Consider the following 26578-nt stretch of genomic DNA (forward strand, 5'->3'; position numbering starts at 1 on the left):
TTCCCATATTGACAGATAAACAATCAACACGTAAATCCAACACCAAGTTACCCTGATTTATTGCAAAAGTCTCTCCTGAGCCCAGTTTCCCCATGCATCCAGGATTAATTCTTGCAAAAAACACAGCCACAAGCATTTGCAGTACAGCCTCTAAAACATGTATGACAGAGAGTGAGAGTAGCAACTTGCATAAAGTGCAATGCAAATATAAATAAATCTATAACTAGAAAATGGTGAAGGGCTCATATCAAAACTGGGCATATATGCACCTGGGCAGTATCCTATTGTAACCAACCAATGCTCATCATATTAGCCATCCAACCCCTTCTAATAGATCTGCCAGTACAACCACTTCATGGAGAGAATTCCACAACTTCATGGTTCTCGCTGTAAAAACCCTTTTTCAAATATTACAATGGGAACACATTAATCTAATCGGAATGGATGCCCTGGAAGGACCTACTGCTAAATAAAGCATTAGAGAGATTAATATATGATCCCCTTATATATTTATACATAGTTATAATATCCCCCCTTAAAAAAAAAATACAGCATGCAATATTTTGTAGTGAGGCTGTGATACATTGCACAGCTCTACTCTGTGACATGACATACCACTTTCAATCAATGTACAAAAATATTTCCATATATGGTTGTAAACCTGTTAACGTGTCCTGAAAAGCAAGGGCAACATTTAACGTATATGTCCCTTTAAAGGGTAACTTCCTTTAAAACCCACCACTTAGTAATGCAGTTTTTAAAAAAAAAATAACTTCTTAGGTTCGCAAAACGAATTACTGTTGGTGAATGGAAATTCACTGCAAGCACCAGCAGAAGTGGAGGTTAAGAAATCCCCAGTTAAATGAAAAAAGCATCAAATGCTTGCTTAACCCTTTTGGCACTGGAGACTGGAGTGCAAGGGGGGGATGGGAAAAGGCTATTTGCTTAGAGCTAAATCTGGCAGGAGAACTCAGTCATTCAACAGCTGCTGTCAGTGTCAGCACTCAAGGGAATCATTTTTGACATTCATTATGCCTTCAGTCTTCAAGGACCCATGTAAAGTTGGGTGATGGGAGGATGGGCCTTTAATATTTTAAGGGGAGTTAATAGATTGTCTTACTGTATCATCCTGGCAAAGGGAGGATTTTCCACCTCCCCCAATGGTGCACTGGTGGTAATAAATGGGGTAAGCACCCCTATAACATTATGAGAGTGTGAAACTACAAACACGGCCAGGCTCGGACTGGGGCTGATCCACATGCTGCGCCTCTTCCTCTCTTCCAGACGTTCGCAAAAACACAGTGCACGCACGCACGTGCATGCGCAGCTTGGGGGTCATAGAGGGACCCTGAGGCAGCAGCCCCTATGGGCCCTGAACAACAGACCATTTATGAGCAATAGAATCCATCTTCCTGGAAATGTATCCTTGCAAGAGCAGATATAAAGGGGTAGGATATTGTCTTATCTACCAATGGGAAAAATTAGGGCCACATATTAGAGGTACAAGGGGTAGTGCAGTCAGGTTCCCTGTTGCAGGGAGGGCCCAGAGACAGAAAGATGCATTTTGCAGATTAGAACAGGAGCAGCGCTTACAGAGAGTGAGGGGGGCTTAAATGATTCGGGGGCAGAGTTTTGGCATAATTTAAGCATGCTCAAATGAATAAGGGGCATGGCTGAACCTTTGTTTTAAGGTAACAATTGGGACCCCCATATTCTAACTGTAGGATAGCAGGTATAGTAAATTGAAAAGATGAACTGAATCCAGGATTTAGTTCAGGATTTGGCCAAGATTTTGCCTTTTTCAGCAGGCCGAATCAAAAAAATCATGTGACTTTTCGTAACACAAACAAGGAAGTCAAAAATGTTTTTACTCTTACTTTTCGCCCCTTATTTCACTAATTCGGGTTTGGATTCAGTTTGGATTTGGTTTGGTTTTCGGCCTAATCTTTTACATAGGATTCTGTCTAATCATAAAATAGTGGATTCGGTGCATCCCTAGTAAATTGTACAGGTATGGAACCTGTTATCCAGATAGAATGCTTGGGACTTGGGGTTTTCCGGATAACGGATCTTTCCCTAATTTGGATCTTCAGACCTTGTCAACTAAAAAATCATGTAAACATTAAATAAACCTAATATGCTGGCTTATTGCACTTGGGGGTGCCAAATGTTAGGCACCCCCAATTGATTGTATTGACTTACCTGAAACCGGGCCAGTGCTCCTATCAGCAGAAAACTGCACCGGGCCAGGGTTATACCAATGAGCACCACTGAGTGATCTTCTTCCATCTTCCTTCTTCGTTCGGCTGCGCATGCACAGTAGAATAAACCCGGCCGGTGCAGTTTTCTGCTGATAGGAGCAGAGCCTGGGGTTTCAGGTCAATACAATCACTTGAGGGTGCCTAACATTTGGCACACCAAAGTGCACCAAGCCTTTCTTTCTCCTTTAATTATATTTCAGTTGGGATCAAGTATAAGCTACTGTTTTATTATTACAGAAAAAAAGGAAATCATGTTTAAAAATATGGATTATTTGCATAAAATGGAGTCTATGGGAGATGGCCTTTTCCGTAATTCTGATGTTTCTGGATAATGGGTTTCTGGATAATGGATCCCATACCTGAGAGGTGTTACTATAGTAGCAGTGCCCCCTTTACCACCTGCATTTTTATTTAGCATATGTATAATGAGATGTTGTAATAGGCTCTGTGAAGCGCAAGTGGATATGATTTCAGTTGGGATCAATGATGCCTATAAGAGTAGTGTGGATAAATAATATTATAATAGAAATAATAGTATTGTTAATATTACCGCTGCCCACCTGCTACATGTTCCAGTATCTATCAGCAACAGACAGGTTTTAGGGGAAGCTGGGAATTGTAATTCATCAACAGATGGAGGGCCACAGGTTGGACAAGCAGTTCTATTTTCTATACAGAATTGAGCCCCTCTGTCTGTTCTGCCATAGTCCCCGCCACAAATAAATACCGGCCCAGGTAGTGATTCTACTTTCTTTAATTCCATGCTGGCGCTGAAAGGGTCTTGGTGTCAGGGCAGCAGCCATATCCCACTATTTATTTTTCTTGCTGCTACGGTAGTGTTTTGGGTAGTGAGGTCTGTTTGCCGGTTCCTCCCTGTCTCCAACAGACCTGGCCTTGTGTGAGTGCAGGAAGTGGCTTTCACTGACATGAATAAGGCATTGATAGGGCAGACAGGCTGGCGGTGCTGCCATCCCAAGCTTGTCACACTACACTAGGCAGCCAGGCCGGCACAGATTCAGCAATGGAAAACTCCCCCCCTTGAAGGTATTTGCAGAGAAAGTGTTATAAAGTGAAAAGATGGACATTAATGCCCTGACTCAGGGAGAGAAAGGTTTGGACAAAAATTCTTCTAAGAACGGGGATGGGGTGACTCGCATAGACTTATATGAGTGACAGCAAAAGTGAAACTGGAAATTGAAAGGCAAATAAAATGACTGAGGCTACCACATGCTTTTAAGCAGTTAAAAATCTCTATGTAGCACATGGACATATTGTTATATAGTGAATAATATACATTATTATTCATTATCATACTCAGGTTACTATGAGTCATATGACAGAAATTACATCATTAAGCACCGATTATAACTGATAACATAACTAAATACCCTTTATATAGAGAATAATGTACCTCTGTTGTAAAATATGGGAATATTTATTAATTTTAAAGGAGTTCTATGATTATATTAAAGCACAAGGCTGAAGCCAAGTGTTGGAACTCCGAGATGACTTCTAATATCCTCATATTTTACAACAGGGGGTACATTATTTATTATATTACACAAGTTTCATGAGAGTCATTATACAGATCACACAACTCCGGGGTGACTTCTAATAATGCATCAGTAGGGGGTATCAGTAGGGGGTACATTATGCATTATAATCTGCATTTTGTGTGAAATGTCAGAAGGGGGGTGTGGGGGTCGGCGTCCAATTCTGGTTGCCGGCGTCCAAATCAGGTGTGCCGGCGTACAATTCGGGTGCGCCACATCAAATTCGGGTGTGCCGCGTCAAATTTGGCGACCGGGGACCCCTGTTATAAACGGAGCGTTCTGACGTCAGAATGCACCGTTTATAAGGATATAATTTACAGTCTAGTCCCATAGGGAAATGACCAGACTGTAGATTATAAGGATATTTTTTACAGGCTATCCATTGCTCTTGTGTATGATGTATATATAATGTGCATTGGCACCATCCTGCTCACACTTCAGACACTGGCCAATCATGTTAGAGCGCAGGCAAGTCTCTTAGCCAATCACAGTCTAGCCCATGTTAACATTCACATGAGGATATTTACTACCAGCAAGTGACAAAACAATTCCCAAGCTTCTACTGCTAAGTGACTTAAAATTCTGCAGTGCTTTTACAGCTTCAGTCCACTTTCCACACTGACACTATTATTATTATTTATTGTTCATCGTTTGTTTGAAGATCAGGTCTTTGGTTCTACAGTTACCACACTTTTATCCCACCCACCCCCTTTCATCTCTCTACAAATAATTGCTATAAGACCTACTCTAGGCAGATGCTGCATCTTACCATGCACTTAAATATCCTTATTATGTACTAGCTCCTAAATCCAGAAACCACCTCTTGAATAAATTATGGGGAACAAGTTAAGCTTGTTAAATAATTTACATTTGGTAAACATATGTAAAAGCTTTCCATGCTCAATATTCAGCCCCCCCCCCCCACACACACACACACGACCATAGGGTCTGCTTCCTCTATAATTTCCCCCAGAAAATATCTGGGCTAATGGAGCACCATCAATCCTGTATCACACGGATGTGCATAATGAACAAGCTAGAGCACTTGGATGCATGCCTATGTCCAAATATGGTTCTAGCAGCCTGCTCCTCCAGTGGGTGAATACACGCTCTAAAGCTGGCCATAGACGCAAAGATCTGATCGTACGAATCGAGGATTCGTACGATTTTCGAACCGTGTGTGGAGAGTCCCGACATTTTTCGTCCGGCGGAGATCGGTCGTTTGGTTGATCGGACAGGTTAGAAAATTTCTGTCGGCTGCCGATAATATCTCTGCATGTATTACCGATCGTACGATTTTCAGTGGGAGACTGACACTAGCTTTGGTTGGACATAGATATCGTACGATTGCTGTCAGGGGCAAAACATTGCTGATCTGTTCTTTAACTAATCTGACTGGTAAGACTTTGATCTGAATGGTTAGTGGCGGGTCGGAAGATGGGAAAGTCCAATCGTGCGATGATTCGTACGATCGGATCTTTGCATCTATGGCCAGCTTTAATGTAAATTCATAGTCTTATTACTCAAGTTTTGTTCAAAAAAACATTTTTTAAAGTTGGTCTTTTTACTCAAGTCAAGTCAAGTGGATTTTATTGTCATTTCAGCCATATACAGTAAATAAAGTGCATAGTAGAAACGAAATGACGTTCCTCCAGAACCCCCCGGTGCTATACAACAACTCTAGTACACGGTCATGCTGGGCAAAGTGGACATTTCAGTTCCTTATGAATATATTCAGTTCAGTCCTTGGGAGTTGAGATACCTGATGGCTTGTGGAAATAGACTGTTTCGCATTCTGGAAGTCAGCGCTCGAATACTGCGGTATCTTTTACAGGATGGCAAGAGGGTAAATAGATCATGTGCAGGGTGGGTGCTATCCCTGACAATGCTGGTAGCCTTCTGGAGACAGCGGGTGTGGTAAATATCCATAATGGCAAGAAGCGAGACCCCAATGATCTTTTCCGCTGTCCTCACCACCCGCTGCAGGATCTTGTGATCTGATACAGAGCAGTTTCAATACCAGGTAGTGATGCAGTTGCATAAAATGCTTTCATGATGACACAATAACTTTGTAGTAACCAAAAAGTAAATAATTCTGTTTAAGTAAAAACAAATTAAATTGACTTACCCAGATATTGACTGGAGCAACAGTACCGCCAGATCAGTTAATGGGAACAGATTTATAAACTTGTTGCATGACAATTTTATGGCACAGGTTGTTGAGGAGTGTACTAGAAAAAATGATATTCTGTATCTAGTGATCTCAAATGACCCAGAATTTTTAGCAAATTTAAAAGTCTTTGAACCCCTGGGTAATAGTGACCATAATGTTATATAATTTAATGTCTGGTGCAAAAAACAATTATACACTGGGGCAACAAAAAAACATGAATTTCAGAAAGTTAATTTTAGTGCCTTGAGGGGTGCCCTTCAGAGCATTGATTGGGGCATTATAACACAGAACAGAAATAGTTGTCATTTAAAATTATATTAAATCATTACTGTTCTCAATTTATTCCCTTAAGAAGTAAATGTAAAAGCTCTAAGAATCACCCTATGTGGCTTAATATAGAAGTAAAGAAGTTAATATGAAGAAGAGAAAGGAATTTAAAAACTACAAGTCTGTTGGGAGAGAAGCTGCATTTAATGAATATAAACACTAAAATAAATCAGCAATCCGGAAGGCAAAGAAAGGAAATAAAGAGTGCATTGTGGCCGAGGATAAGACAAACCCCAAAAGGTTTTTAAATATATTAATAGTAAAAAGATGCAGGTTGAGATTGTTGCTCCATTAAATAATGGTACAGTGTGGTTGTAACAGATAAAGAAAAGGCAAATGTGCAGTTCTTTTCTTCAGTGTATAGAGGATCACTTCATAGCTGCACTGATGGCTCAGCTCAATCTAGTCAGTGGCTGACTCAAATATGATCCATAAAGCTTTAATAAAAATTTATGTAAACAAGGCTCCAGGGCCTGCCAGAAAGTATATTATCCCAAAATGCTCTGCCCGCTTGGTTCAGGAAAAAGGTGCAACTTTCCTCAATCAGGTCACCGGTATCCTGATATCTGTAACTCGATTTATAAAGAAATGAGGAGAGCACTCTGCAAGCAATTAATGCTGTGGTTATCCTTTTATTAGTCGACAACTTGTACACAAGGCTTCAGGGCCTGATGGCATACACCCCAGGTTCTAAGAAAGCTTAGTTCAGTTTTAGACCAGCCCCTATTTCTGATTTTCTCAGATTCGCTTTCATCTGGTATGGTGCCTATGGACTGGAGAAAAGCTGATGTCATTCCAACATTTAAAAAGGGATTACAATCTCAGACTGGCAATTATAGTTAATTTCACACCTGTGATGGGCAAATTATTTGAAGGCTTGTTAAGGGATCACATTCAAAATTTTGTCCTAGTGAATGGCATTATGAGCAACACTCCACATGGCTTTATGAGATAGGTCATGTCAGACAAATTTGATTGCTTTTTATGATGAGGTAAAGGAGTTGCTGGACAGTGGCGCGGCAGTAGATCTATTTGGATTTTGCCAAATCGTTTGATACTGTACCCAACAAATGACTGCTTTCTAAACTAAGGTCTGTTGGGCTTAATGAAGTCGTTTGCACATGGATAGGAAACTGGCTACAGGATCTGGTACAGAGGGTGGTTGTTAATGGTACATTCTCTACTTGGAGTAAGGTTATTAGTGGGGTCCCTTAGGGCTCGGTATTGGGTTAGCTTTTATTTAACTTGTTCATTAATGACTTAGGGGAAGGTATTGTAAGTAATGTATCAGTGCTTGAAGATGACACAAAACTATCAAGCCCAATAAATTCCATCCAGGATGTGGCATCCTTACAATAGGATCTTGACAAACTGGCAATCTGGGCAGCTAAGTGGCAAATGAGATTCAATGTTAATAAATGTAAAGTCATGCACCTGGGATGTAAGAATATCCAAGCCACTTATACCCTTAATGGGACTGCACTAGGAAAATCCATAATGGAAGAGGACCTTGGAGTCCTTGTAGATGATAAACTTGGCTGTCTTGGCAAGCAATGCCAGTCAGCAACATCAAGAGAAAATAAGATCTTGAGCTGTATTTAAAGGCATTGCGGCAGGAGCACTGGCAAGGCCCCATCTAGAATATACTATACAGTTTTGGTCTACATCACTCAAACAGGACATTATTGTATTTGAGAGGGTACTGAGAAGGGCAACTAAGCTGGTAAAATGTATGGAAAATCTTAGCTATGAGGAAAGACTGGCCAAATTGGGGATGTTTATGATAACTTTGTATAAAAATATAAGGGGATCGTGGCTGGCTTTTTAGCAATTGAGGGAATACGGGGTTATGGAAGATAGCTCATAGTACAAGTTGACCCAAGTAATAGTCCGATTAGTCGGCATTTTGGAGTCAGGAAGGAATTTTTTCACCCTCTGAGGCAAATTGGAGAGGCTTCAGATGGGGTTTGTTTGCCTTCCTCTGGATCAACTAGCAGTTAGGTAGGTTAAAAAAAGTTGAAGGTTGAACTTGATGGACGTGTGCTTTTTTTCAACCTAATTAACTACTATGTTAAATATCAACCAGAGAGCTAACAGTTTCCTTTTAATAGAAAATCAAAATACTTTGGGAGTTATGTAACCAATCAGCAGGTAGCATTTACAGATCACCTGTCTAAAAGCAAACATCGTATTGGTTGCTATGGATTACTGCTCCTGGGCAAACTTTTTTTTTTTGTCTTTTATTACATATGGGGGTTCGAGAATTCAAGTGCAGCTCAATACAGAGGAAATTATGGCATTAAAAGATACTGGAAATTGTCTGTACTTTTATGGGGTTTTTTAAAGTACCATTGATTAAGATTTTGTGCACAGTCTTCATTTCCTGGAAGAGGTTAATAGTGCTTATCCCCCCAAAGCAGGAAGTGAAAGTATAAATGAAAGTTCCTTCCTTTATAATATTGAAGAGCACACGGTATAGTTCATTTAGCTGTTCACTGACATGGAGTAACAGGGGCATTATGTTGAGTATTGACTTTTATTAGATACAACTCCCTCAGCACCTCAACTCCCTCATATATACTTGGAGTACAGCAGTAAAGAGTGATTGAAGTTTATCAGAGCACAAGTCACATGACTTGGGGCAGCTGGGAAATTGACAATATATCTAACCCCATGTCAGATTTCAAAATTGAATATAAAAAAATCTGTTTGCTCTTTTGAGAAATGGATTTCAGTGCAGAATTCTGCTGGAGCAGCACTATTAACTGATTAATTTTTCCCATGACAGTATCCCTTTAAGGAATAAATGCAACTTGAAAAAAAATAAGCATTTTAATTGCCTCTACTAGTGGCGATCAAAATGCCAATTCTTGCTTGCAAATAAAAAGTCTTAAAGGAAAACGATACCCCCAAAATGAATACTTAAGAAACAGATAGTTTATATCATATTAAGCGGCATATTAAAAAATATTACCAAACTGGAATATATATTTAAGTATATATTGCCCGAGATGTAAAAACATACCTTGCCTTGCCTTGAACCACCACTTCCTGATGGTCTGTGTGCTGCCTCAGAGATCACCTGACCAGAAATACTACAACCCTAACTGTAACAGGAAGAAGTGTTGAAGCAAAAGACAGAACTCTGTTAATTGGCTCAAGTGACCTAACAAGTATAGTTTGTTTGGTATGTTTGTGTGCACAGTGAATCGTACCATCCCAGGGGGCAGCCCTTTTTTTTTTTAAATGGCAATTTTCTTTTTATGATTACCCAATGACACATACTACTAAGAGTGTATTATTATGAAAATGGTTTATTTACATGAAGCAGGGTTTTACATATGAGCTGTTTTATGCAATATCTTTCTATAGAGACCTACATTGTTTGGGGGCTAACTAGTAAATGCTGACTCCTGAGTTGGTGTTATGGGTTGCTAGAAAGTTGCAAACATTAATATTATTTATTACTATACCCCCATCATTTTATGAAAACTTGGAATATACAGTATAAAACTACCCACGTCTAATTAGAGGAGCATAGAAACATGAAATAGAACTATTTTGGGATATTGTCATGGTAAACCTAGTTTTTTTTCCAAAATGCATCAGTTAATAGTGTTGCTTCAGCCTGCACTGAAATTAGTTTTTCAAAAGAGCAAACTGAATAGTTTTATATTTAATTTTGAAATCTGTCATGGGGCTTCACATATTGTCAGTTTCCCAGATGCCCTCAGTTATGTGACTCTCTGATAAACTTCAGAATAATGGGAAGTTAACTAGATAACAGCTCCTTGGTAGATATAAGAACAGCATTCAATAGTAAGAATCCATGTACCACTGTGACGCCTTCACTGAGTAGGAGAAACAATAGCCTGTCAGAAAGCAATTCCATTGTGCAGCTCTGGCTCTTTCTGAAAGCACATGACCAGGCAAAATTACCTGACCTGCCTACACACTAATATTACAACTAAAAAAATACACTTGTTGGGATAAGAATGAAACTTTTTTTTGCATTAAATTCACAAACTCAAGGTATTCCAGTATTTACCACAATTGTTTTAATCGTGTTTTTTATATTCGTATTTTTTATAAATAGGCAATATTTTGTAGTTTTTTAAATTGTGAGTTTATCGCATTGGAAAGAAACCTCACAAATTTGATTTTTGATAAATAAGCCCATAGGGTTCATTTATGTTAAAGAACACACCACAATCTTCTTGTTTGGTGCATCTGTCCAGCAGCAAATGCACCATTCAACGGTAAACCATCTCTGCTGTTTGATTTAGTCCAAAGTATTTGGTAAAAAATTAAAGTTTTTTGAGCTTGGAAACTCACAAATGCATGTTATTCAAGTATATACCACAATTGTATTCAATTGTGTTTTTTTATATTCCAATTTTTTTAAAAATAGGCAAACATTCAAGTTTTCTAAATTGTGAGTTTATAGTAGTAGTAGAAAAAAACCTCTTAAACCTCACAAATTATATTTTTGATAAATAAGCCCAAAGGGTTCATTTATGTTACAGAACATGCCACAATCTCCTTGTATGGTGCATCTGTGCAGCAAATAACCCATTCAATGGGAAAACCATCTCTGCTGCTTAATTTAGCCCTAAGTATTAAGTATCCAGTGCCAGGGGAGGATTTGTTTCCATAATATTTGTATATAAACCATATAGGCACTATGCCCCCCCAAATGCCCTAGGCAAAGACCCATAATAGGTCCCTGCTTGCACCCCTTATTGCTCTAGCACTTGTGTCCCAGGGAAAGGTAAATGACCCCTATTATTTTTAACATGAAAAGCCAAAAGGGTACAGCTTGGAAAAGATAAAAACACAAATTCAGTGCACCATCTCAACTGAAATCCATATTGATACATATGCTTGAGTGAGGCAATGTAAACTTTCCTTTCCCCACATATTTCCTATTGTTGAAAAGTCTCAGTTCATCCTGTTTATTTTTCAGCTATTTAGCTTATCAGCTACCTGCTAGTGACGGGAGCTATTCGATTCCCATGTTATTAGTTGGGTATACTGGCGTGGAGCATACCTAGAATTATTTAGTGTCTGCTCTTGTAAACTAAGGCTCAACAGAGGTCACTTTGAAGTGCAATTCTGAGTGCAATGGCTGTGTTTTCCCCCACAATGCAGTGTCTTTCCCAGAATTCAATCAATGACTCCCAAGTAGTTACTGGAGATACTGAAATTTGACAAAGCTAAAAAGAAATCACTTTTCTGTATAAATATTGGAAGTCACAAGGAAAATGCAGATAACACTTTATAGCTCCAACATGACCTCTTATACCATTGTATTTTAAAATAGGGGGAACCTTATTTCTCTTAATACAGAAGCAAAAAAAAGCCACATCCATAAACACAAAAAGAAATAATGAATGCTCTATTACACCTGTTGTAAAATATATAGAGGATAATGTAACCCCTACTGTAATTTGCAAGATTATTAGAAGTCCTGTTAACAATTGAGAGTTTTTTTCGATTGCTCTCCACCATAGTTACATAGTTAAATTGGGTTAAAAAAAGACACAGTCCACCAAGTTCAACCCCTCCAAATGAAAACCCAGCATCCATACATACATCCATCCCTACTTTTAATTTAATTCTATATACCCATACCTATACTAACTATAGAGCTTAGTATCACAATAGCCTTTGATATTATGTCTGTCCAAAAAATCATCCAAGCCATTCTTAAAGGCATTAACTGAATCAGCCATCACAACATCACCCGGCAGTGCATTCCACAACCTCACTGTCCTGACTGTGAAGAACCCTCTACGTTGCTTCAAATTAAAGTTCTTTTCTTCTAGTCTAAAGGGGTGGCCTCTGGTACGGTGATCCACTTTATGGGTAAAAAGGTCCCCTGCCATTTGTCTATAATGTCCTCTGATGTACTTGTAAACAGGGCCGGGCCATACTGGCCTGGCGCCCCAGGCAACTCGGGCAGCCGAGTCGCCCCCTCCACACCTCCACAGAGTGCGCGTGTACATGAGCGCGCGTATACATGAGCGCGCGCGTACATGCGCGCGCATGCATGCTAAGAGCCGCATCCAGCACACGCCACACCCCCCTTAAATAGGCGCAGTAACATCATTGCGCATGACATACTTCCCTCACGTAGGTGCGCGTGTGCGCACAAGGAGCAGGACTTCACACCGGACTGGGGTAGGCAGCAGCTAAAGGTACGTGCCAGGCGCCCCCCAAGCATTGCGCCCTAGGCACGTGCCTACTCTGCCTACCCCTAGTTCCGGCCCTGCTTGTAAAGTGTAATCATGTCCCCTCGCAAGCGCCTTTTTTCCAGAGAAAACAACCCCAACCTTGACAGTCTACCCTATTAATTTAAGTCTTCCGTCCCTCTAACCAATTTAGTTGCACGTCTCTGCACTCTCTCCAGCTCATTTATATCCCTCTTAAGGACTGGAGTCCAAAACTGAACTGCATACTCCAGATGAGGCCTTACCAGGGACCTATAAAGAGACATAATTATGTTTTCATCCCTTGAGTTAATGCCCTTTTTTATGCAAGACAGAACTTTATTTGCTTTAGTAGCCACAGAATGACACTGCCCAGAATTAGACAACGTGTTATCTACAAAGACCCCTAGATCCTTCTCATTTAACGAAACTCCCAACACGCTGCCATTTAGTGTATAACTTGCATTTATATTATTTTTGCCAAAGTGCATAACCTTGCATTTATCAACATTGAACCTCATTTTCCAGTTTGCTGCCCAGTTTTCCAGTTTAGACAAATCACTCTGCAAAGTGGCAGCATCCTGCATGGAACCTATAGTTCTGCACAATTTAGTATCATCTGCAAAAATAGAAACAGTACTTTCAATGCCCACCTCCAGGTCATTAATAAACAAGTTGAAAAGCAAGAGACCTAGTACAGAGCCCTGCGGTACTCCACTAACAACACTGGTCCAATTAGAAAATGTTCCATTTACCACCACTCTTTGTAGTCTATCTTTTAGCCAGTTCACTATCCAGATACAAATACTACTGTATGTTCCAGGCCAACATTCCTTAATTTAACCAGTAACCTTTTGTGTGGCACTGTATCAAATGCTTTAGCAAAGTCTAAGTAAATCCCATCCATTGCCATCCTAGAATCGAGGTCTCTACTTACATTCTCATAAAAAGAAATTAAGTTAGTCTGGCAAGATCTATTACGCATAAAACCATGCTGGCACAAACTCATAGTATTATGAATTGCTATGAAGTCCAGTATCTTATCCTTTATTAACCCTTCGAAAAGCTTTCCTACCACTGACGTCAGACTAACTGGCCTATAGTTTTGAGGCTGAGAACGGGATCCTTTTTTGAATAGAGGCACCACATTAGCAATTCGCCAGTCTCTCGGCACTATGCCAGATCTCAATGAATCCTGAAAAATTAAGTAAAGAGGTTTGGCAATCACAGAGCTAAACTCGCAAATTACCCTGTGATGAATACCATCTGGCCCTGGACCTTTGTTAATCTTAACATGTTCTAGTCTCTTTTGAATTTCTTCATGTGTGAACCATGCATCATTAGTTGTATTACTAGAATTGGGACTGTTAAGAAGGAAACCTTCACTTACTGGTTCCTCATTTGTGTAGACAGATGAAAAATATGAGTTCAGAATCTGCGCTTTTATTTTGTTTTCATCAACCAGCTGACCCCCCTCTGATAGTAAGGGTCCCACCCCTTCCTGCTTCATTTTTTTACTATTAACATATTTAAAAAATAATTTTGGATTTTTTTTACTGCTTGCTGCAATATCCTTTTCTATAGCAATTTTAGCTTGCCTTATAGCTTCCTTGCATGATTTATTGGCCTCCTTGTACCTTGTAAATGTTTCGGCTGTACCAGCTAACTTGAAAGCCTTAAAAGCACGTCTTTTCTTACCCACCTCAACACCAACGCTTCTATTGAACCAAAAAGGTTTTGCTTTGCAACGACATTCCTTGCTTACAAGTGGAATATACTGACAAGTATATTTATTAAGCAGCATTTTAAAGACTTCCCATTTTTGTTCTGTGTTTAACCCTGTGAAAATCATTTCCCACTTAATATGTTGCAGAGATGCCCTTATACTGTCAAAGTTTGCACGTCTGAAATTTAGTGTTTTAGTTACTCCCTTATAGAATTGCTTCTGCAACAGAATCTCAAAGGAGACCATGTTATGATCACTATTCCCTAAATGCTCACCCACACAAATGTTAGAGATGAGTTCAGTATTGTTAGTTATTACAAGGTCCAAAAGAGAGTTATTCCTAGTAGGTTCTTGAATGAGCTGGAATAAAAAGTTGTCATTCAGCATATTTACAAACCTACTAGCTTTTTCTGTCTTAGCAACCCCATTACCCCAGTCAATGTCTGGATAATTGAAGTCACCCATAGCAACATCTTGACCCAGCTGTGAAGCCGCTTGTATCTGCAAGAGTAGCTGGGCTTCATACTCGACACTTATAGGTGGTTTATAACATACACCAATGATAATTCTTTTTGTTACCTTTTGCCCAGTCAAAATCTCTACCCAGGGTGATTCTACACCCTCACCAGTGCCAGCTATTGTTATTTCTTTAGCACATGGCTTTAATTCAGGCTTTACATACAAACACGCTCCTCCACCCTTTTTAATCCCTCTGTCCCTCCTAAAAAGGGTGTAACCATTTAAATTCACAATCCAGTCACATGTTTCATCCCACCAGGTCTCAGTGATACCAATTATATCATAATTTTTAGAGTATGCAATTAATTCCAGGTCTCCCATTTTACCTGACAAACTCCGTGCATTTGCCAGCATACAGCGGAGGTTACTACTTTTACTTTTGAAATTTGCATTACTTAGTGAAGAATTATACGTTAAGTTAGTATTATTCTGTTTTCCTTGTAACAGAGGGACCTCCTTAGCTGGTAAACTGTATGCCCCCCTCACTCCTCCCCCATGACCCCTTACTAACCCCACTGCCCCGTCTACCCTAGCTTCCCCATAATTCTTTATCTCACCCACACCCCCCCCCCCTTGCCTAGTTTAAACACTCCTCCAAGGGGTCAAACACCAGAGACAGGGACATTAAAATATAAACTTAGCAATTTTGTAAAAAAAAAATGGAAAGTAATTGAAAAAAGTCTTTATTTCTGGGGAACAATCTAAAAACAACTGAAGTGAAAAAAAATTTGGAAGGTGAACAAATCTCTTTAATGGGGAACCGTCACCCAAAAAAATAATTCCAAATCCTATTTTATCATGTTAGTCAAGCAAAATAAACTTTAACTACACATTGAAAATTATTTGAAACTCATTTCCTTCCATCTGGGAATTAATAATTATAGCAAGCAGGCCGGTGTGAGCTAGAACGGGGGACCTGATGTCCATCCCCATGCACTGGTTACACAATTAAATGGTGAAGAGAACAGGGGGAATATGGGTAGAGCACTAACATCTAGTAAGCGCTGAATGGAAAGCGAAAGTAATTGCTTGCAGGCAGGCAATATTTGATTGACAGCTGAGATTTTTAAATAAACAGCTATGAATGCTTAATTAAAAATTGGGTTTTTAATGTTTAATTTAAGGATTGATTACATAGATCACGAGATGGATTTTATCTGAATTGAAGTGGGAGGAGGACAACCCCTTCAATACTGCACTTAAAGTTCACCCCATCCCAACACAATATTGATTTTCTTACACTCCCATTTGATGGTCTGCACTTCTCAGTAGCTTGGGGTAGGCACCAGATAAAGCCACTTTGATCTACACGTGTGCAAACTACTGTAAATACTTAGGGCAGTGGCTGATGGGGAGATTTGTCGCCAGCCATAAAAATGCACTACTGCAGGTGACAAAAATCTCCTGAAAATGTGTCTACATTGGAAATCGCCTGCAGTAAAACCAAAGCATCTCTTCATTCTTCCAAAGTCGCCTCCTATAGCAACTTCAGGCAGCTTTGCAACGTGTAGGTTTTACCGCCAGTGATTTCAGTTATTTCAAATGGAGATGCACTTTCTGGAGTCTGCCTGCAGTCATGCATTTTTATTACAGGCGACAAATCTCCCTGTAGGACACTGTCCTTAGACAATAATTTCAGCCCCCAACCACAAACATACTCAACAGATTTTGGCGAAGAAATGTGAGACTTTGCATTTCGAGCTGACACATGGTTTCCGGGCATGAATACAGAAGAGGAGTTTGCTAGCAGTCGGGTGGCTGCAGATTTCATCAGAATGCTATTATAAAGGAAGAAGTAAGTATGGGTCATTTATGATCTGGTGGGCGCAAGTGCAAGACCACTAAGGAGCAGAGGGGTTGGTTAGTGGTACAGAGGAAGATTTGCGGTTGGGGAGGGGCCCATGGGGATTTTCAGCTGAGGTGGGGGGTTGCAGAGCCCCCCCCAGTCCAACACTGAATGGTAGTCATTATTGTTCTCAATTTATTCCCTTCCAGGCAAAGATTTTTTCAGTTCAGTTGGTTTCAGATAGTTTACTTCTATAACTGTTTTTCTAATCCCTGAGTTTCATTAAAGGCAGCTGTTAGAATTGATATAATAGTTGCTAATAGTCCACAGATGCCGCTAAGAAATGTATCAACTAATGAAGCAAATTGTAACAGTTCAGTATTTGTACCTGGATTACTGAGCAGCGAGACTGACAGGAAAATGAAGAGATATAAACATGAAACTTTATACTTAGATTTTGGAAAAATGGTAAAAAAATAAAACATGGTAAGCAATTAAAAAAATCAATCTTTAAACAGCTGAACTAAAAAAGTGTTTAGAAGGAACCCTCTTCAGGAAGAAATTTGGAAAGTGTAAGGATGTTTAAATTAATGAAGAAGAAAGCATTTAAGAATGAAAAGTCAGAGGGGGCAGACACTTATTTTAGTTCATATGAATAGTCCAAGCACACACATTAATACTGCACTTCAAAACAGTCTTTAAAAGGTTAAAAAAGTTGCATTAGTTAGATTATAATATAAAACAGACAAAAGCCACAGTCTATATAGGCTTACGAGTTTCATGTCTGAGCTGCACTTTATCACCGGTGAAGGATTCATTTCTATGCTTGCAGTTGAATCCTATGGATACTAGTGAAAAAAATGTATTCCTGTCCCTTTTCACAATAGCAATATTACCCCTCTGTAGCGAACTGGCAGATGACAGATATATTAGTTTAAAAAGGGTTTGGACACCTTCTATGAAAGTGAAAAAATACAAAGGGGGGACTGGACCGACTGCCTGCTTGGATTCAACTAGCACTTAAGCAGGTTATCATTAGACAACAAGGCATGTCTTTTTTCAACCTCATCTACTATGTTATTATGTTATTATGTTATAATGAGTAGGGATTGGATATAAAATAAACAAACATGTATATGACCCAGGCACACTCCTCTTCTCTTCCTTGTCTCTTGATCTCAGCCACATCAGGCCTACAATTTCCCAAGAACACTAGAGGCCTTCAGCCCTGCAATGCTTGTGATATTTTTTCTAAAACTAAAAAAGCCAGTTCATTGGCCTAGGCCTCCAAATCTTGATCCTGCCTTACACACATTTCCCCAGTGGCGGAACTACCGGGGGAGCAGGGGGTGCGAGCAGGCCAGGGCCCGCACCCCCTCAGGGCACCCTGGCAGCTCGCGCACCACTCAGTTCTGCGGCCGTTTCTGGCCGTACGGGGGGGCGGGGCCTGGCTGCACATCCCGTGCCAGGGCCCGCCCCCCTCTAGTTACGCCTCTTCATTTCCCAGTATTATTTATATTATCATTTACACATATATTTTAAGCGTCAACATATTCCACAGCTCAATAAATAAATGGCAGTATACACTGAACATACAGATTGCATACAAAAGCAACAACCCAAAAGAGAGGTGAAGAAGGCCGTGCCCCAAAAAAACCTTACAAAATAAAAAAAAATACATTGACAAAGATTAAACCAAATGCATTTTATCAGATTCCAGTGGTGTAACAAAGTCAAGCTGGGCCCCCTGTAAAAAATTTCGGAGGGTCCTGGCGCACTACAGCTCTGGTCCAGCACTCCCAACATCCACCCAGTTGTGCCCCCTGCTCCCCCAGCCACTTGTGTCACAAAAAGGTAACAGGGTGGCAGGGAAGAGTAGGGCACACACAGGAAGCATAGGAAAGGCAGAGTAGGGCACAAAGTGTAGGAAAAAAAAGACACATGCCCTTCAAGTTCAACTTTTCACAATTGAAACCTGCCTAACTGCTAGTTGATGAAATTAAACCCTTCATTTTCTGGTCCCCCAATGTTTCCTCGTGAGGCCCGTCGCCCGCATTTAGAGAACATTTGTCATTTGGCGACTATCTCCTAATGTGCCACCACCCTTAAGCCTCTCCAATTCTTCTCTCACTCCAAGATGGCAATTGGGCCAGTCCCTGGATCAACTAATGGTTACACTACAGCTACCCTGTATATTTCAACAGCTAAAACATCTTCCGAACCCTTCTTGAAGCTATTCTATGTATCTGACAGTACAATCACTTCAGGGAGAGAATTACACAATTTTACAGTTTTCACATTAAAAAACCCTTTTCAAATATGAAGATGGAGCCTTCTTTCCTTTTTATCTGAATGAACGTCCTTGTCTGCTGGAAGGATCTACAGGTAAATAAAGCATTAGTTAAAGCTTTATTATTTATTATATAAACTCCCTGATGCTTTCTTACCATTTCTTATATATATATCTTATTATATTTATACAGTCAAAAAAAATTCCCAACTTGTCCAGTCTTTCTTCATAATGGAGACTTTAAATAACCTTTACCAGCCTGGATGCCCTTCTTAATGAAACGGTAGACTAAACAAAAGTAGCCAACTAAGTCAACAGCAATTGATCATACTGTATTCCAAATTCCTAGCTTTGAGCCGCAAATACCTACCTAGGGCAAAAGATGACATAACAGTCATAACAAATTTGTGGTGACATCCCTTTGTATGTCATTTCATGCCAATATGTTATACCAGGTGTTGGTACTCTAAGCAATATATAGGGGTACACACTAAAATGAAGTAACTAGACAAGAGGCCAGTGAGTTTTTGGCAAATGCCAAACTTCGGAAAGCTTCACTGTTTTCTTTCTGTATCTCTTTGACTATACAGTCACAAGAACTGACCAGCAGGTGGCTTTATAAATGCAATGTAAGATACACAACAGTGAGAATCAAGTAAAGAATCATATTAAAGGGGTAGTATAATATGAGCTCAGTAAATAAGAAAATGATCATGCCTGTAGCCTAAAAGAGTAATAATAATAATAATAATAATAATTAAAAGTTGACAAAAAGCATAGCACAAATCCTTCAATATACTGGAACAAGGAGCCTACTTGGGCCTGCTCATGTTTACAAGGAGAGGCTGTTCACACAGCGTGAGAAACACTGATAAAGTACTTGCATACGTAGATACCACACAGCTACAAGGTTACTGTAATGCAAAAAAAAGTTTGTCACTGTTTGTCAACTTGGACAAAGAGACTGAAGTTCATGGATTTAGATTATAAACTCCTTTGAGTTTATTTTTATTCTGTAACCCTTGTTTGCTAAATTACTGTAACCACTGTTTGTAAGAAATTAATGTACAGTGCTGCATAACTTGCTGGCACTATATACATAAATGATGAGGATGATGTGCCCTTTTTCAATGTCATATTGTTTGTGTGAATGCATGAATGAGAGAAGTACTTGCAAAAGAAAGTGTCACGTAAAAGTCAATACTATACTGTATACTGCATACATACTGTCAAGAGCCAACACTGTAATAACCTAGCATATTACAATCATATTGCCAGCAGGCAACTCCAAAATAACACTATACTGCAAGCATTATGCTGTGAGGGTCAGTGCTGGAATAACAATATACAGCATGCATTCAGGGCCATTTCCATAAATAGGCAGAACTGGTATGTGCCCAGGGCCAAACACAACAGGGGGCCGCCATCAGACTTTGCAACTTGAATAACTTTTGATAGAATAAACTGGAATATCTCTACAGAATTACCATTTTGTGTGGCGTCTCCATTTTGTCATCTATCAAGGGCGATCCTAGCCCCTCTGCTTGAGGCGGCATGCTACTGCGACTCCCCCCCCACCCCGCACGCATGTGCGAGCGTGCTCACCTTTTTAGTGCCAGAGGGGGTCCGTTGGATCCTAATGCTAGCGCTCTCTGCACTAGAAGAGTGGAATTTCTGATTTAAAAACTGGCAATTTGGCTCTTAAAGTTACCTGAAGTTGCATTTTCTCCACCCCTGGTAACCAATGGAGCACTGCTTGCTGAGGAGAGTTTCTCATTGGTGCAGCTCCCCTGACTCCAAACACTGTTGGTTCAGGGTGGCAACCTTGTGATTATGCAAACTTCTGTAAGAACAAACCATAGGGCACATTCACTCACAGAGGCACAGTGAGCAAATTACAATTTTCAAGTGCAATCGCTTGTGTTTTTTTCCATAATGCACCGTTTCTGCAAAACTACTAGTAGCTACTTGTCATGGCTACAAAATAGACAATACTTATAATTGGCTTTGCTAAGACACTACTGGGGGAATGTAATAAAAGTTTCAAAGAGCAAAACAATTTGCACAAATAAGAATAAAAATTCACACAAATAAGAATAAAAATTCACATTTGGCAATGTAGTAATGTTACTGCATTGCGAATTTTCATTGCGCATTTCCCACTTTTAAAAAGTGCTTGAAGGTGTTGTAATCTTTTGGAGCAAACATAATAACTTTTTCAGTAAGAAGTTTTATTACATTCACTGCACATTGGTGCAAACTATAAAATTCTCAAACATTCTTCCCCTGTCTGAAGTGGTCGTTAAACAGTTTCCGGGTTCGCAAAAGGTATATTAAATTCACGCAAAGGAAAATTTGTTCGCACAGAGGCATAACTTTTCGGATTGCGAATATTTTTTCTATTACCGGGGGATTATTACATTCCCCCATACATGTGTTTTAGCAGAGGCAATTCTCAGTATTGTCTATGGAAGGGTATTTTTTGGCATTTTGTAGCCACAACTTGTAGCTAGCTACAAGTAGTGGCTACTTGTGGCTACAAAATACCCTACTATAGACAATACTGAGAATTGCCTCTGCTAAAACACATAGTGGGACATTCACTAAGATTCGTTGTTGCGCCAGCGTCCGCTTAGCCGCGCTTCGCCGCACTTCGCCAGGCGTATTTTCACAAGCGCTATGCAAATTCACTAAAATCCGAAGTTGCGCTCAGGGAAAGCGTAAGGTTGCAAAGTTGTGCTAGCATTAATTCGCCAAGCAAAGCGACGCTAGCGATGGTTAATTTGCATACGGCGCCAAATTCAAGTTACAATGGAGGTATATGTAGCAGCATTACACAAGCCTGGGAAACCTTCAAAACAGCAAATAAAGTTTTTATTTTGCCCTACACATGTGCCCACTGTATGAGTTAAATACAAGGAAATACAAGAAGGGTAGCCCCAAAAAAAATTTTTTGAAGCAATCCCTATCTACTCTATTGCACTTCGCCTGGTCTGAGGTGGCGAAGGAAGTCTGGCGTAAAAGGTAGCGTTCAGAATAATTCGCGCGTCAGTGAATTTGCGTAGTTACGTCCGTTGCGCAAATTCGCCAGGCGTAAGGGTGTGAAGTAACACTAGCGAATTTACGCCAGCGTCCGTTAGTGAATCCGCAAATTAACGAAAATGTGATACACTGGCGCATTCACGCTAGCGTTAGGCGCTTCGTCGTTTAGTGAATCTGCCCCATAGTGATTTAGCAAAGCCAATTATCACTATTGTCTATTTTTTAGCCGTAACAAGTAGCAGCTACTTGCAGCTCTGTGTGTCTTCACCCTTATGCTGACAAAAACCAGTACAGGATCAACAATGTACTGCAGCCAATATACTGTGATTATAGTCATTAATGGAACAACAATGTACTACACTAACTACAGTCGTTAAACTGTCAATAATGGAAAAGCCATGCACTGCAGCAATTATGCTATAAGGATTGGTACTGGAAATGTAAGGTATTGTAGGCAGTATACTCAACACTGGGACAGCAATGAAATGCAGCCAATATATTATGATGGCGGTATTAGTAGTACCATATTAACAATAAGTACTGAAGGCGTAAAAGTGGGAGGAGCCAAGAGAGTAAGAAAGTACAGCGTCTCAGTGTTCAGCTACAGAACAGAAAGGGTTAAACAAACATACTGTATAAGGAGGCCTCAGATAAAGCAGTCCATTCATGTCAGTGTGAAATTTCAGCACTGGACGTATATGAAAGAGGGGTTTGCGCTGCAGAATCAGAGTGTGCCATGGTGTGGCCAACACTGCTATAGTGGAATGTACTGCAACAATCATAATGACCCAACACAGAGAAACCCAATCTGTGAGCTTCCAGCTTTTTTTATTTTTTTTTGCTTATAATAAAACTAAGAGTTGTAGTTCAGCAATGAGAAGAGTTTTTAGCACTGAAACACTAGAACGAGCTACAAACAAAAAAAAAAACACAGGAAGCGCGAATTATCATGTCAATCTGATCGCTTGTCCCATCTCCCCTTGAACTTAATAACCAGTCAGAAATGACTAAGGTTGTAGCTCTACCACAGCAATGTAAACTACCAGTATAACAGTGTGATGAGCAAGCAGACACAAACAGCAGACTCCCCATGAGTGCACTAGCCAAGTACAAAGACTGTTTAGCCTGCTCGTATTTCAGCGCCAGTCCTTGCATCAAGCTCACAGATGAAAGACAATAATGCAGACATAAGAGTGCACTGGCATAGCAGTGGCTATAGGAAAATCCAGTGTAGTACTGGTTGATGGAGGAATGGAGTTCAGACAACACTAGTATCTGCTTCTGAATGCTGTCATTTAACATGAAGGGTTATTGGGAGAGACAAATACATGTACGCCTGTATGTGTAAGGTCTCCCCTAGAATACTAGCCAACAATGGAACAACAGAACCCATGAATTACAACCCATTCTTCCCTTGAAGACTGCTTTAAACAATGCAGGGCTGTGGGAAAGCAAATACAAGTATGGGATTCATGATCCAGAAACGTTCCAAATTACTGGAAGGCTATCTCCAATAGACTCCATTTTAATCAAATAATTAAAATTCTTAAAAAATAATTTACTGTTTCTCTGTAATAATAACACAGTACCGTGTACTTGATCAACCTAAGATGTAATTAATCCTAATTGGAGGCAAAATAATCCTGTTAGGTTTAATAGATGTTTACATGATTTTTTAGTAGACTATGGAAAATCTGGAAAACCCAAGGTCCCAGGGATTCTGGATAACAAGCCAAATACCTGTACAAACACCTGGGGTCTTTATTGGAATAGTAATGAGTATTGGAACAGAGTTTATTACCCATAAACAATACACTTGCCTGCTGGTGTTTGGCATGTGCTGCACTTTGACAGCAAAGAAAAACAGAGACTGAACTAGGCATAAGCACATTAGCTTAGTAGTATCAAAATGGAATTCTCATATAGAAGACCCTCCAGTGCTGATAGTAGGTGACAGTCAGTAGTGCAGCAGGCAGACACTATCTGTCATACTCAGCACTGGGTTATATGAAAGACAGCGCCAGAGTTACGAGGAGCCACCTTTGTCCCCTCGTACCCAATCAGCGCAACAAAGATACGTCGCTGCCTTTACCTTTGATCTGGTTCTCATACTCCGATGCCCGGTCCCTTCGGGGCTTCCCATGTGATGCCATCCCGTGCCCTCAGGCGCTAAACACTCTCTGCTCGACTCTCACCCCCCCAAGTACTGGGAAGTACACAATCACCGCACACCGCATCCAAAGCGCAGGGAGTCGCAGCAGCAGCAACACGGCAAGCGGCTTGTCAGAGAACAGACGTGCCCTTTAGTGCCTGCTAAAGGGTGTGGCTGCAGTCTCCTATTACGCACGCGGGGAGAATTTCAGATCCATGCGGGAATTGCCGATGCCCATCCCTAATGGCAGTTAGTAGCGTGTTTTCCCGTGGTAGTGCAGTGCGCGGCGACCTCCAGACAGCAGTGCAGTGGCACACGAGGATGAGCAGTGCCTGGTGACATCCAGCTGCAGTTAGTGCGATACGGCACAGCTCTCAGGCACCGCCCCCTCCTCTTCAGCTGTCTCTCTCTCTCCTCTCTGTGTGAGTTCTCAGACTGAAGGAAGGGTGTCCTGCCGTCTCAGGTTATTTTCAGTTTTCTGTGTAAATGATGGGCGCTGCTCTAATCATACCTTCCTTTGCATCTCTTACTCTCCCACTCTCTAGCCTTTTGCTATTGTGTCTTTATATCCCTTTTTGTGTGTATTGTCATTTCCTCTTATCTTTTTTTGCCCCCCCCCATTCATCCAACCTCCAGGTCAGTCTCTCTCGCAGTGTCATTTTCATAATCGCACTTAACACTTCCCCATTTTTGCACCAATCAGACCTGGACTATTGTGGGTTGATCCTTTCAAGCCTCCCTTATTGCCTGCTACAGCTCTCTAGGATACAATGTAGAACTGGACCATATAACCCTCTGCAATCTTACCTTTTCCTCCCTTCAGCCAATCAAACTCCAGGGATGGCTGCCCTACTATTTCATATGCTGTGTAGGAAAATAAAACTTTGCAAACACACAGCAGGAGATCAATAACATAATAACAATCATAATCAATAACATAATCTCTAACAGCCAAAATATATATTTTTTTAAAAATCCACATATTACTTCCTCACTGCCATCAGTTGCATTTAATAAATTTATCACCACATATTTAATGAGACTGTAGTTAACCTCTTATGGTGAACTCTGACTTTCTCCAGTTGACAAATATGCCCTTAAAAATCCCATAGACATGAATAAGGAGCAGTGGAATTTCTTTGATATGTTCCAAGGCATCTTATCTCCAATTTGCTGTTGTTGCTGATCCTGGGCATTTTGTCACCTTTTCAGCGCCGGAGGGGGTCAGGGGCGGTCCACATCGCGTCGGAGGGGGTCGGTCCACATTGTACCGGAGGGGGTCAGGGGCTGTCCACATTGCTAGTGCAGAGAGTGCAATTACGCTCTCTGCACTAAAAGAGCCGAATTTCCGGGTTGAAAAACTGAAATTCAGCTCTTAATTACCAGGAGCAGCATTTTTGTCGCCAGCTGGCAACCAGGGGGCGCTGCCTCCAGAGGCAGGTGTCTCAACCTGCCTCATTGGTGGAGCGCCCCTGAAGTTAATGCTTAATCATCCCTTCAGCCCAACTATAAATCTTACAGCCAGCTGCTGACCATATCTCTAGTTGTAGCCAGCCCAAGTGGTATTGATTATTCATAGTAACATAGTGAGATAGGTTGAAAAAAGACACATGTCCATCAAGTTCAACCTTTTAACTCTATTTTAACCTGCTTAACTGCTAGTTGTATCCAGAGGAAGGAAAAAAAAACATTTGAAGCCTCTTCAAAGTGCATCAGAGAAGGATAAAATTCCAGACCAGTCCCTGGATCAACTTTGCATCTATTTTCAATAATCCTGTAATTTCTCACTTGCTAAAAAGTCATGCAACCAGGCCCGGTTTTGTGGCGAGGCCACAAAGGCCCAGGCCTAGGGCAGCAAACTAATAGGAGTGGCATGCCGCTCCAGGCGCTTTCTAGGGGGGGGGATGAGTATGTGCAGTTCCAGCTCCTCCTCCATGCTCCTCACGCGGGTGGAGTTAGTGTGGGCAAGCGCTAGGACCACACGGCTTAAGGGCGCCTGCCCTTGAAATGCGGCTATGCATCCAACCCCTTCTTGAAACTAATATATCAGCCAGTACGACTGATTCAGGGGACTGATTGCCCTCTTGTCAGCTGGAAGGACCTTCTGGTAAATAAAGTATTGGAGAGATTATTATATGATTCCCTTATATATTTACACATAGTCATCATATCTCCCCTTAAGCGTCTCTTCTCCAGCGTGAACAACCCCAACTTGGCCAGTCTTTCCTCATAGCTAAGATTTTCCATACAATTTACCAGCTCAGTTGCCCTTCTCTGGACCCTCTCTAATTCAATAATATATAGTTGGAGCATTTCCCATTAAAGCATTCTAATATGAGGAGCTGAATAGGGCTGTTTGTTTGGCCCACATATTGGCATGGCCAAGCATATGTATATTACACCCCTGGTATTACACGTAATAGAACTTGTCAAGTCACACTTCATACTCCGCTATTGAGCCATCAGGTGGAAGAGGCAGACTGGCCCATTTGTATTGCGCTTTAGAGCTCCTATTGGCAGTGAAAGCATTCCTCCTA

The 26578-nt window shown here is 40.6% G+C and overlaps 1 protein-coding gene across 6 annotated transcripts in view; it reads right to left on the reverse strand.

Annotated features, from left to right (window-relative positions):
- Positions 1–26578, reverse strand: part of arhgap4.L (Rho GTPase activating protein 4 L homeolog) — a 122362-nt gene that overhangs the window by 62519 nt on the left and 33265 nt on the right. For 2 of the 6 annotated variants that reach the window (XR_005963260.1, XM_041572535.1), the window contains exon 1: positions 23982–24703. The exons of 1 other annotated variant lie outside the window; for it this stretch is intronic. Coding sequence is in view for 4 of the 5 variants with exons in the window: in XM_041572535.1 (XP_041428469.1) it covers positions 23982–24042 (61 nt within the window). In the remaining variant the exon portion in view is untranslated. Of the gene's footprint in view, positions 1–23981; positions 24704–26578 lie in introns of those variants that run through there. 3 more of the 6 variants (XM_018229678.2, XM_018229676.2, XM_018229677.2) reach the window with 2 other exon arrangements.

This window comes from Xenopus laevis, chromosome 8L, assembly GCF_017654675.1.
Source record: "Xenopus laevis strain J_2021 chromosome 8L, Xenopus_laevis_v10.1, whole genome shotgun sequence".
Lineage (NCBI taxonomy): Eukaryota > Metazoa > Chordata > Amphibia > Anura > Pipidae > Xenopus > Xenopus laevis.